The 13,259-nt window shown below is 39.9% G+C and overlaps 1 protein-coding gene across 1 annotated transcript in view; it reads left to right on the forward strand.

Moving 5' to 3' along the window:
• DDX1 (DEAD-box helicase 1) overlaps positions 1-13,259 on the forward strand; it is a 38,993-nt gene that overhangs the window by 15,601 nt on the left and 10,133 nt on the right. Inside the window, exons 13-17 of the mRNA XM_007971427.3 lie at positions 78-216; positions 3,869-3,929; positions 9,754-9,852; positions 10,697-10,786; positions 12,700-12,888. Of these exons, the coding sequence (XP_007969618.1) occupies positions 78-216; positions 3,869-3,929; positions 9,754-9,852; positions 10,697-10,786; positions 12,700-12,888 (578 nt within the window). The remainder of the gene's footprint in view (positions 1-77; positions 217-3,868; positions 3,930-9,753; positions 9,853-10,696; positions 10,787-12,699; positions 12,889-13,259) is intronic.

A 13,259-nucleotide genomic window follows, 5' to 3' on the forward strand; every position in this document is an offset into this window, starting at 1 on the left:
GTATTTGTCCTAATGTTTTGTAAGTAACTGTTATAAAGCGTGATTTGAATGTGTTCTCGTCTTTTTTGTTCCCTAAGGTAATGCACAGGTGACACAAACAAAGTTTCTCCCCAATGCTCCGAAAGCTCTCATTGTTGAACCTTCCCGGGAGTTAGCCGAACAAACTTTGAATAACATCAAGCAGTTTAAGAAATATATTGATAATCCTAAATTAAGGTAAATCTTCCTTTTGTGCTGAAATGCTTATTGTCTTTTGGTTTGAAGTTTTTTGGAAGAAGAATAAGGTAGAGAAAAATGAAGTAGAAATTCAGTGTGTATATGTAATACACGTGTGTGAGTATGTAAATATAATTTAATAATTTCTGTATAAAACTCCTGTTTATTTGCTAAATGATAAATATGTTCTTTTCCCCCATGTCTCTTATATGAAGAGTCATGGTTACTAAACAGCATTGGACTAAAAATCTAATTTTTTTTTTTTTTCTGAGATGGGGATCTCAGTCTGTCGCCCAGGCTGGAGTGTAGTGATATGATTGTGGCTCACTGCAACCTTGACCTCCTGGGTTCAAGCACTCCTCCCACCTGAGTAGTTGGGACTGCAGGCACATGCCGCCTTTGTAGAGACAGGGTTTCACTATGTTGCTTAGGCTAGTCTCAAACTCCTGGGTGCAAGTGATCCTCCTGCTTCAGCCTCCCAGAGTGCTGAGATTACAGGCATGAGCCACTGCACCTGGCCCTAACAGTTTTTTGAAGAAAGGATTTCATTCAATGTTCAATTTATTTTTGCCCTAAATCTGTATAGAAAGAGTGCCACTCTATTTCTAGCATGTTAGTAAACTTGGTGAGGTTTATTCTAGACTGCATCACGGTGGTGGCTTTCTTCCATTTGGGCATTCAGATTGGTCACTGTCTAGTTATGGGACTCTTTCTACCATTGGAAGGATTAAGTGACAAATTCAGGACCTTGCTCAGTAGCAATCCCTTTGACTTTGAAGAAGGCTATAGCATATAAGGAAAACACTCTGTTAGTGAATTTGACACTTGATTTTTGTTAATTTTGCCTTTAATTCCTTTTTAAACTTGAAACATTCATACACCATGAAACTCATTATTTGAAGTCTACAATTCAGCCAGCTGCAGTGACTCATGCCTGTATTCCCAATACTTTGTGGGGGCCAAGGTAGGCGGATCACCTGAGGTCAGGAGTTCAAGACCAGCCCAGCCAACACAGTGAAACCCCGTCTCTACTAAAAATACAAGAAGTAGCTGGGCTTGGTGGCAGAGGCCTGTAATCCCAGCTACTCAGGAGGCCGAGGCATGAGAATTGCTTGAACCTGGGAGGCAGAGGTTGCAGTGAGCCAAGATTGCGTCATTGCACTCTAGCCTGGGCAACAGAGCAAGACTCCACCTCAAAAAAAAAAAAAAAAAGGTGTACAATTCACTGGTTTTTAGTATATTCACAAGGTTGTGTAACTGTCACCACTATCAAATTTCAGAAGCTTTGAATATTTTGACATCACAAAAGCCTGTCATTTTTTTTTTTTAAGTTTTTTTTTGAGATGAAGTCTCGCTATGTTGCCCAGGCTGAAGTGAATGGCTGTTCATGGTGCGATCTTCCTACACTGTAGCCTTGAACTCCTAGACTCAAGGAATTCTGTCTCTCACCTCAGCCTCCTGAGTAGCTGAGACTACAGGCATGTGCCACTGTGCCAGGCAGGCCTGTCTTTTTAATATTGATCTTATTTACAGGTTGAACAAACTTAGGAATAAATTATACTAGGTAAAATAATTTCTAATTTAGTTTTGAGGATCGATGCATGTTCCTCATTCAGCAAATGTTCATCTACCTTCTATATGTGACGTTTTAGGCTGGGCGGGCTTCAACACTGAGAATTAATCTTCCTTTCACAGAATGAAGCGTGAAAGTGTGGGGATAGTATGGAGAGGAGAGAAGCAAAACAAATACGATAAATGCCTTGAGCATACCATGTAACCAGGGCGTCTGCTTAGTATAAGACACTCAGGGACCTCTTTATAAAAGGATTTGGGAAGAATGTAAAATGCTAGCGTGAATTGATTTTTGTGCTGTTATTATGTATAAAAATGAACATGATTATAGACAAAAGTTAGAGGGGAAGATGAATAATAAAATCAATTTATTGGTTAAGATGGTAAAGTCACGGGCTACTTGTTTGGTATTCGGTACAAATGCACATTTTCCTTCTTAAAACTCAGCTGAAGTCGTGATCTTTGAATGAAGCTAAGCTGACTGTCCCAGCCCAGCCCTCTGCCCCTCCTCTGATACACTGACTGTACATGCCTTTCCCTGATCCTTACATACTATCATGTGTTCGTTTTTCTTACTTTTTAATTTTCTTAATTTTTATTCCTTTTTAAAGCTATATTTGCTTTAAGTTTCTTGCTTTGAATATGCAAAACTTTTCTCTTTCTAACTCAGTTTTACATTCCTTAGAGCAGGAGTGGTTCTTTTATATTCCTCAACCCTATAGTGCTTTGCATACGAGCATAAATTATCATATATATGTGTGTTTACTTCTGCCAAGTTTACGGGGATAAATATATTTGATTATAAATGTGGATAAAAGTAGAAGTATTAGTACAATAGTCCAAACCTAGGAACTTGAGGACCTTATTTAAAAATATAAAATGTATTGGTTCCCTCCCCTGGATATACTGAATCAGAGTTTCCAGAGAATAGGAATTAGAATCTTTTTTTAATTTGTTTGTTTTTTTAAGAAAAGCAGCTCCTCCAGGTGATTCTTTTGGTTTTGGTTTTATTTTTAAGATGAGGGCTCACTGTGTCATCTAGGCTAGAGTGTGGTGGTGCCCCATAGCTCACTGCAGCCTCAAACTCTCAGGCTCAAACAGTCTTCCCACCTCAGCCTCCAGACTAGCTGGGACTGTAAGCAAGTGCCACAGTGCTTGGCTAATTTTAGTTTTTGTGGAGACATGGTCTTGCTATGTTGTGCAGGCTGGTCTCGAACTCCTGGCCTCAAGCAATCCTTGTGTCTCAGCCTCCCAAAGTGCTGGATTATAGGTGTGAGCTACTGCATCTGGCCTTTACTCTCCTGATACTATCCTTTGGAAGTCTTAATTTTGATGAAATCCAATTTATCTATTTTTCTCTTTTGTCATGGTGTTTTGATGTTGTAATTAAGGTAGACTATGCCTAACCCAAGGTCATGAAAATTTTATTTTGTGTTGTCTTCTGAGTTTTATGATTTTACGTTCTACATTTAGGTCTGTGATACATTTAGAGTTAATTTCTGTGTGTGGCATGAGGAAGGGTTTTAACTTCAGTCTTTTGCATGTGCATTTCCATGTGTCCCAGTGCCAGTGGGCCAGTTGTTGAAATGAGAAACATTCAAACACAAAAGGGTACTGTGAAAAGTGAGTCTTCTTTCCCTCCATTCCCCAATTTCTAGTTATCCTTTCTGGAGGCAACGTTTTAAATTGATTTTTGTATTACGTTTTAAATTGATTTTCCTTCAGGGCATTTTATATACATACAAGTATATATGTCTGAAAACGCAGATTGAAACCAGGTTTTAAAAGACCTTGAATTATCCTAATATAGAAGAATATGTAGATGAGGATTAATTTTTTCCATGTTACAAGCTCACACATTGTCTTTCGTGACTTTACCACACTTCAGCAATGGATACAGCTATGGAGATTTAACTGCTTTGTTTCCCACCTTCCCCAGACTTGTTTTATTGTAGGCTTTTTTCCTCAGTTCCTTTCTCAGCCTTAATTTCCACCTAAAATAAATGGATGCAGATCAAACAATGAAAAGCAGACTTTAATTTTTTTTTTTCTTACATTATCATCTTAATATTTATTTCAGGGAGCTTCTGATAATTGGAGGTGTTGCGGCCCGGGATCAGCTCTCTGTTTTGGAAAATGGAGTAAGTTGTAGTTTTAATTTTTAAAACATAATGTCATGGGCTGTTGTTTTGGCAATACAGCTCTATTTTGTTTCAAGAATATTTAAGTGAGGCTGAAATTAGTGCAGGATCAGAAGAGTATATTTGTTCAAAGACATCTTGCAAATGTGCCTTTTCTTCTCCCAAAAGTATACAAAGCAGTAGTCTCTCCCAAACCTCTCAGGCAAAATTCCAGCATACATGATTTTTTGTTGTTTACCCTCTGAACGTTTGAGAATTTCTTTCTGGCCTTCATGGGTAAAGAGTCATTCTTTTTGGGGAGATAAGTGAAAAAGAAGAAACTAGAGTTAAGAACAAAAGAAGAGGTAAAATAGATTGCAGATAACGATAGAAGTTCCTGCAGTGGCCCTTGGGAAGGATGAATAATGATAAGACAGTCGGTAGTAGTTCCAGTGAGGAGAGAGATGAGTTCAGTTATGTGTAAGGGGAAGTCGCAAAGGCTGTGCTCAGGCATGCCATTATGAAGGACAAAGCTAAGAGGATGTAATCTCCAGTGATCTCCACTATTGGAGAAGAAGTGTAGGATTTTTTTTTTTTTTTTTTTTTTTTTTTGAGAAGGAGTTTCACTCTTGTCACCCAGGCTGGAGTGCCATGGCACGTTCTTGGCTCACTGCAATCTCTGCCTCTTGGGTTCAAGCAATTCTCCTGCCTCAGCCTCCTGTGTAGCTGGGATTACAGGCATCCGCCACCACACTGGCTAATTTTTTTGTAGTTTTAGTAGAGATAGGGTTTCACCATGTTGGCCAGGCTGGTCTTGAACTCCTGACCTCAGGTGATCCGCCTGCCCTGGCCTCCCAAAGTGCTGGGATTACAGGAGTGAACCACCGTGCCCGACTGAAGTTTGGGAAATTTTTAACCGTTTATCAATTCTGTGAAGGTAGGACTTCATGAAATATTTTTCGTATGTGAAATAACTTACAGCTTATAAATTTCTCTTTTATTTCCTTTCCTAAATATTTAATCATTTAAGCTAAACCATCCAATATTGAGTCATGACAAGCAATTATGTCCTTTCTCCAATTCCACTGGTGCTCTTGTCAATCTACATTCTGTGCCATGTGGACTTTACATTTGACCTGGTATGCCGTATTAAGAGCAAGGAATCATATTACCATACTTGTTAATACTATTCTGAGTAATACTGCTTTGATACGTTTTTATTTAGTGCTATGGTTTTAATGTCCCCACCAAAACTCATGTTGAAATTTAATTGCCAATGTAATAGTATTGGAAGGTGGGGGCCTTTAAGAGATGATTAGACCGTGCGGGCTTTGTCCTCATGAATGGGTTAATGCCTTTGCTGTAGGAGTGGGTTAGTTATTGCAGAAGTTTGGGCCTGTTTCTTTCTTGCTCCCTTCTGCCATGGGATGACCCTCACTAGTTGCTGCTGACACTATGCTCTTGAACTTGCCAAGCCTCCAGAAATGTGAGAAATATTCTTTTCTTTGTAAGTTATTTACTTTGTGATTTTTTTTTTTTTTTAATTTATTTATTATTATTAAACTTCAAGTTGTAGGGTACATGTGCACAACGTGCAGGTTTGCTACATATGTATACTTGTGCCATGTTGGTGTGCTGCACCCATCAACTCGTCATTTACATCAGGTATAACTCCCAATGCAAACCCTCCCCCCTCCCCCCTCCCCATGATAGGCCCCGGTGTGTGATGTTCCCCTTCCCGAGTCCAAGTGATCTCATTGTTCAGTTCCCACCTACGAGTGAGAACATGCAGTGTTTGGTTTTCTGTTCTTGTGATAGTTTGCTAAGAATGATGGTTTCCAGCTGCATCCATGTCCCTACAAAGGACACAAACTCATCCTTTTTTATGGCTGCATAGTATTCCATGGTGTATATGTGCCACATTTTCTTAATCCAATCTGTCACTGATGGACATTTGGGTTGATTCCAAGTCTTTGCTATTGTGAATAGTGCTGCAATAAACATACGTGTGCATGTGTCCTTATAGCAGCATAATTTATAATCCTTTGGGTATATACCCAGTAATGGGATGGCTGGGTCATATGGTACATCTAGTTCTAGATCCTTGAGGAATCGCCATACTGTTTTCCATAATGGTTGAACTCGTTTACAATCCCACCAACAGTGTAAAAGTGTTCCTATTTCTCCACATCCTCTCCAGCACCTGTTGTTTCCTGACTTTTTAATGATCGCCATTCTAACTGGTGTGAGATGGTATCTCATTGTGGTTTTGATTTGCATTTCTCTGATGGCCAGTGATGATGAGCATTTTTTCATGTGTCTGTTGGCTGTATGAATGTCTTCTTTTGAGAAATGTCTGTTCATATCGTTTGCCCACTTTTGGATGGGGTTGTTTGTTTTTTTCTTGTAAATTTGTTTGAGTTCTTTGTAGGTTCTGGATATTAGCCCTTTGTCAGATGAGTAGATTGCAAAAATTTTCTCCCATTCTGTAGGTTGCCTGCTCACTCTGATGGTAGTTTCTTTTGCTGTGCAGAAGCTCTTTAGTTTGATGAGATCCCATTTGTCAATTTTGGCTTTTGCTGCCGTTGCTTTTGGTGTTTTAGACATGAAGTCTTTGCCCATGCCTATGTCCTGAATGGTACTACCTAGGTTTTCCTCTAGGATTTTTATGGTATTAGGTCTAACATTTAAGTCTCTAATCCATCTTGAATTAATTTTCGTATAAGGAGTAAGGAAAGGATCCAGTTTCAGCTTTCTACTTATGGCTAGCCAGTTTTCCCAGCACCATTTATTAAATAGGGAATCCTTTCCCCATTTCTTGTTTCTCTCAGGTTTGTCAAAGATCAGATGGCTGTAGATGTGTGGTATTATTTCTGAGGACTCTGTTCTGTTCCATTGGTCTATATCTCTGTTTTGGTACCAGTACCATGCTGTTTTGGTTACTGTAGCCTTGTAGTATAGTTTGAAGTCAGGTAGCGTGATGCCTCCAGCTTTGTTCTTTTGACTTAGGATTGTCTTGGAGATGCGGGCTCTTTTTTGGTTCCATATGAACTTTAAAGCAGTTTTTTTAAAGCAACAGAAGTTAAGCTGAAACATTTAGTGTGTTTTATTTTATTTTAGTGGTTGTAAGAGATTTAATAAGTTTATTCCCAGTCTTGCTTCCTCAAACCCATTTTTCCCATAAGATAATATGTTTCTCAATTCCTATTTTCCTAAAGCTTATAGAGTTTTTAGGGAATTAAATCTGCTTTCATCAGGATGTCTTAAAATTTGGTACTAACTTGAAGCAATTGGAAAGGTAGTGTTATTCCAGAGCATTCTTCACAGAATTCAATTCTACTCTACTTCTTAGCGGATCTAATATGATCTTTTTCTGTTCTTCTCTCTATCTTACATTCTCTGCTTCGATTATCTTCCACCATGCTCTGGTTCAGCCTTAGCCCTGTGTGGGGTATTACGCTGGGGCAGAAGTCAGCTTGGCAGTGAGAGAGTGGAAGCATTTTAGTTTTCTAATCTTTTAGACTTGCAATATTATGCAAGATGTGCCATTGAGGCCTGATAAAGGTAGGTAGTGCTATCATAAAAATGATATAAATGAAGATGTCTCACAGGCTTTTCTGATCTAACTGACTTAAAACAAAACAAAACCCTGAGAGGCCTTGTCTGTTTTCATGCCTACTTTACCTGCTGAAATTAGGAAGGAGGAAACTCACATGGTTAGAATACTGTACTAAACTGATGTCATAGAACCAGATGGTATTTTGTTCACTGCTGTGGACAGCACCTGTCTCAGTGCTTGGCACATAGTAGATTCTTAATACATTGGACAGATTTTATCTTCACATTTTCAGACAATATTTTCTAGGTTGAACTTGCTTGTAATTATCAGTGCAGATGAAACAATAGCTTCAGAAATGTCTGCTTTATTTTTCATGGGATAGTAAGTGTCTCCTATTGGATCAAGTTAAAAGTTCATTCAGCACAATGTTCTGTTTATTTGAGGAGTGAGATATTGAAGTAATGGAACTAGAGGAATAACTTTGCTAATAGAAACCAATATTTTTAGTACAGGGTGGAGAAAACAGGTAAAAAAGAATGGAAGTGTTGTTTTTTAATGCCTGTCAATTAAAGAGTAGAGGTTTTGAATTGCCTAATTTACTGAATGATCTTATGTAATACCTTATTTGTGCTCACATGAATACATCATATACACACTTTGTTTATTTTTATTTATTTATTTATTTTTGGAGATGGAGTCTTGTTCTGTCACCCAGGCTGGAGAGCAGTGGTGTGATCTCAGCTCACTGCAACGTCTGCCTCCTGGGTTCAAGCAATTCTCCTGCCTCAGCCTCCTGAGTAGCTGGGACTACAGGCACAGGCTGCCAGGCCTGGCTAGTTTTTGTGTGTGTGTGTTTTAGTAGAGACGGGGTTTCACCATTTTGCCCAGCTTGGTCTCAAACTCCTGAGCTCAGGCAATCTGCCTGCCTCAGCCTCCCAAAGTGCTAGGATTACAGGCATGAGCCACTGCGCCGGCCCGTATACACACTTTAAAAATACCTTATCTTGCCAGGCGCAGTGGCTCACGCCTGTAATCCCAGCACTTTGGGAGGCCAAGCTGGGCGGATCACGAGGTCAGGGGATCGAGACCATGCTGGCTAACATGGTGAAACCCCGTCTCTACTAAAAATACAAAAAAATTAGCCGGGCATGGTGGCGCGCGCCTGTAGTCCCAGCTACTTGGGAGGCTGAGGCAGGGGAATGGTGTGAACCCAGGAGGTGGAGATCACGCCACTGCACTCCAACCTGGGCATCAGAGTGACACTCCATCTCAAAAAAAAAACAACACTTCATCTTTATTGACTGCTTTCTAGAAATGGGTCAGGCACTGTACTAAAACCATAACATGTTCTTACTCAGTACTTACAATAATCCTCTGAGATGGTACTCGTCCCCATTTTTGAAGAGGACTTGTATCACATATTAAGTAACTTGCCTAAGATCGTATAACTCAGAACTTTACTCTGAAACCTATGTGTCTAATCGCCATACCTATGGACTTGACTACAAGATATGTGTGGGTGAATGCAAAATGTTAACTGTTTGTGTACTCGCACCGAGGCTCACTGTTCTCTTCTATGTATGTTTGAAAATTTTTATTTAGTGTTCTAAACTTCCGTTTTCTCATTGAATAGGAATAATTATAGTAGTATTTACCTCAGTGGTAACATGAAATAAAACGTGTACTTGTAAAACATTTTACAGAGTGCCGGTTCATTATAAGCACTTGACAAATAGTAACTATTACTGTTTTCCTGGACAGTCTGATCACCATTACTGTTAACTATAACCAAATTTATTGAGCACCTGGGACCCTCTGCATCTGGTGCCTTACGCATCTTATCTCTTAATTATCACAACCATGTTGAAAAGGAGAAGGTATTTCCCCAATTCAAAAATGGGAAGATTGGTACTAGAGGAGATTAAGTAAATTAAGGTCACAGAGCAGAGTAATGGTGGAACTAGGACTTGAGTTCTAGGTTCCATTGAGTTCCAGTAAATTCATCTGATTTTTGCTTGGGAAATATAAATTTTATACATTAGAATGTATATCAGTTAAGGATGTCAAAATCAATTTTGGTCAAAATACCAAAATCTTCACATTAATTTCAAACCAAATATCAGTTTAACATATGCCATTATCTGTAACTCCTTTTTTTTTTTTTAATAAATTTAGAGTTGACATATGCATGTTTTTATTTAAAAGTAGACAGTTGTTGGTTGCTATTTTAAGGTAATTATACTGTTTCTTTAGTTTTCATTAAGTAGTTGTTTTGCTATTTTTCAGGTAGATATAGTTGTAGGTACTCCGGGAAGACTAGATGACTTGGTGTCAACTGGAAAGCTGAACTTATCTCAAGTTAGATTCCTGGTCCTGGATGAAGCTGTATGTTGAAAGATGAGCATACTTTTTTAAAAGTTTACTTACATTTTTTGAGATAAAATATATAAAATGAAGAAGAAATATAATTCAGTCATGATCCTACTACCTAATCATTGTTATCAGTTTGGTATATTTTCATATACTTTTTTTATTTATATATTATTTCGTGTAGTTGAAATCAAGATATGAGGAATCTGGGAAAATTTTTAAAAATTTTATGCAATATCATGAGTATTTCCTGTAATTGTTTGTAAATACTTTATAAATGCTGTCTAGTGGTCTATCATATGGCTACTTCATGATATATTTAATTACTCTTATTACTAGGTATGTAGGTAGGTATGATTTTTACTCCAAATAACCAGCTTTGTTTGTACATACATTTTCTACATACTATAAATTTGTTCCTTGTGTCAGAGATACAAAATGTAGACCATTTGGAAGGACATAAATGTGTTTGAGGCTCTTAGACATACTTCCAAATCATTTTCAAGTTGGGTTTAACTAGTTCCTCAGCACTGAGGGTTTTTAATTTTTTATATGAAAAGTCTGTTGAAGGGTATATGTTAGAAGCTGTTGACTGGCATTTTCATTCTAGATTATTAGATTATGGTTTTGGATTATTTGTTGTCACTTCTTCATATTTTAGTCACAAGGAACTTAAAATTGAATTTATAATTTATCTTTAAATATCCAACAAAATAGTTTTGAAAATATAGGACTATGTATATATATGAATTAGTTTCCTTATATTTTGTTTGATTTAGAAAAAAATATTTTTGATACTGATTAAAACTTATTTTCTATACTGATTAAAAATTTAATTTATTCTTTGCTTCTCATGCAGGATGGGCTTCTTACTCAAGGTTATTCTGATTTTATAAATAGGATGCACAATCAGATTCCTCAGGTTACCTCTGATGGAAAAAGACTTCAGGTATAAAATTATCAATGCATCTTAAAAGACATGTAAACAATTGTTATGTATTAACGTTACGGGATCCTAGGGGGTGTTGATTTTCTGGCTGGAAACCTCTGCGGCCAGTGGTGCCTTAGGCTGAGTTTGGTCAGTTCTGCCCACTTGGCCTGGCAGGCTGTGCTCAGCTCTCACTACCAGCCTGGACCCCATCCCTCCCAAGGGTGAGCCAGGCACAGAGTGGCGAGGGGTGTATGAGCGAACGTGGGGTCTGGCCACTGCGCACAGCCAGGTACACTGGCTGTGGCAGGGTGGGTAGCTCCAGGCATTGGCATGGGCACCGGCTCTCTGTGGGACTGGTGGCCTGACCCCTAGGCTTCAAGACTTCCCCAGTTTGAAGGTGGGGCTTCACCGGGGACTAGCCCCCTTCCGCCCAGGAGCCTGTCTGCCTCCTGCCGCTGTTCATGGTGCCCAGGCTGTTCATGCCAAGGTGCATCTGTAGGCCAGCACCGGACCGTCCTCAGCCTGCCTTGGCCATGCTCCCATGTTCGCTGTTACTCAAAGGCTGGAGGCGGCCAGGGTGGCAGTGGGTTGGTGTATCAGTGCTGCCTCAAGTGTGCACACCCAGCTGGGTTGTGACAGCGCCCAAGCTCGGCCTTAACTTTGTTCTGTGATCAGAGTGGGTGTTGACAGCAGGGAGAGGCCAGGCAGCGGGAGCAGACATCTCTGAACCTATTGGGACAAGGGAAGGCCTTTTAGGGGCCCCCGAATGCAGAGATGCCTGGGTCCGCAGCCACAGCTTGGGCGGCTGCAGCCATGCCTGGGATGGTGGGGCTCCTGCATGCTCCTGGCTCCCACCACCACCCTGGGCCCAGCTCCATCTCAGGGCCCCTCTCTGTCTGCCCCTCTGTGCCCAACCTCGCTGCTCCCCCTCTGGCAGGCGACTCGGCCCAGCCGCATTGAGGTGACTCCCAGGGCAACGGGCTCCAGGGCCCCCCCAGGGGTGGACTCTGGGGACTGTCCTCCTTCTCTCTGTGCCCTCCCCGCAGTGGTGGCAGGCAAGAGCGGCAACACGGGGCCCGGGTCCAGAGTGGTGGAGACTCTGGGCCTGGGAGTGAGTCCTGCCCAGCTTCGCGAAGGTTGGGGTGGCCCAGTCAGCTGCCTTGGGGATGCGGGGCACAGGGGACCCACCACCACCATTGTGGCTTCCACAGCCGCTCTTGCTGCCACTGCTCGTGGCGCCCCACTGCAGTCAACATGATGGCAGCAGCCACTCCTGACGACCTGCCACTGCCATCATTAATACTTATGAGCAGCGTCAAAGCGTTTTTGTTCGGTGCCCTCTCGTGAAGTTTATTACTATGTAAAATGTTTTCTTTTTGTTACTGGATGAAATAGTATACTCAAAGGTAACATTCTTAAAAGCTGCTTTTAGAAATAGAAGGAAATTTGAGGAAATTTGTTGGGTGTTGCAGAAAACTGTAAGTACAAATTCTTATTTTGTGCTATAGAACATTTAGGGTTTGTATTCCAGATCATTAGTACTGCTTCCTGTTCGAAGGAAAAATAACTTCAGCTATTGAAAAATTGTTATCTTCTCTTAGTTATATCCTTCTTTCTTAGGAAGCGTTTAAGAGGGACAAGCTTTTGAGAGTAGGGGACTGATAGTAATGTAGGATTTTTGGTTTACAAAAACGTCTCATTTTACTTAGTTTTTGTAGGAACTTGAGGAAGAGATGGCATGATTTCTATGTGACAGTGAAGGGACTGAACCTCAGAGAGATCAACCTGCCCAAAGTCATACCTCTAGTTGTCGCTGCATAGAGTAAAGTGTTGAACTTATCTTTGGAGTCCAGGCTAGCTTCATATCAGTGTTTGTGTGATTTAATAATTATTATAAAAGTTCATCTCAATTTGGGGTTTCCTCTTCTTAGGTGATTGTTTGCTCTGCCACTTTGCATTCTTTCGATGTAAAGAAACTGTCGGAGAAGATAATGCATTTTCCTACCTGGGTTGACTTAAAAGGAGAAGACTCTGTTCCAGATACTGTACACCATGTTGTTGTCCCAGTAAATCCCAAAACTGACAGACTCTGGGAAAGGCTTGGAAAGAACCACATTAGAGTAAGTGATTTATAATATTAACATTTATGTAGAATAAAACAATTTATAAACTAGTTTAGCCTTGGGCTCTTAGTGATGCTTAAGGCAGTCAGTTATTGTATCAAAGAAAAGTCCAATACATTGTAGACCCTTAGACTTTTAAAAAGCACTGAATAAGTGATGGACTCCATCTTTTCTTTTTCTCTCTTCATAATATTACTTTTGTGATCAGCTTCCTTGATATAATTTTTATAAGTAAATAACATATATATACCTAATTTCAGATACAGTGATTTCCATTTTTTAGTAGTATTTTAGTAGGAGCCCTCATAGGTGTCCTCTTGATGTACTTTTTTCTAAAAACCAATTTCATGTGGTCATCTTGTCACTTT

This window comes from Chlorocebus sabaeus, chromosome 14 (assembly GCF_047675955.1).
Source record: "Chlorocebus sabaeus isolate Y175 chromosome 14, mChlSab1.0.hap1, whole genome shotgun sequence".
NCBI classification, from domain to species: Eukaryota; Metazoa; Chordata; class Mammalia; order Primates; family Cercopithecidae; genus Chlorocebus; species Chlorocebus sabaeus.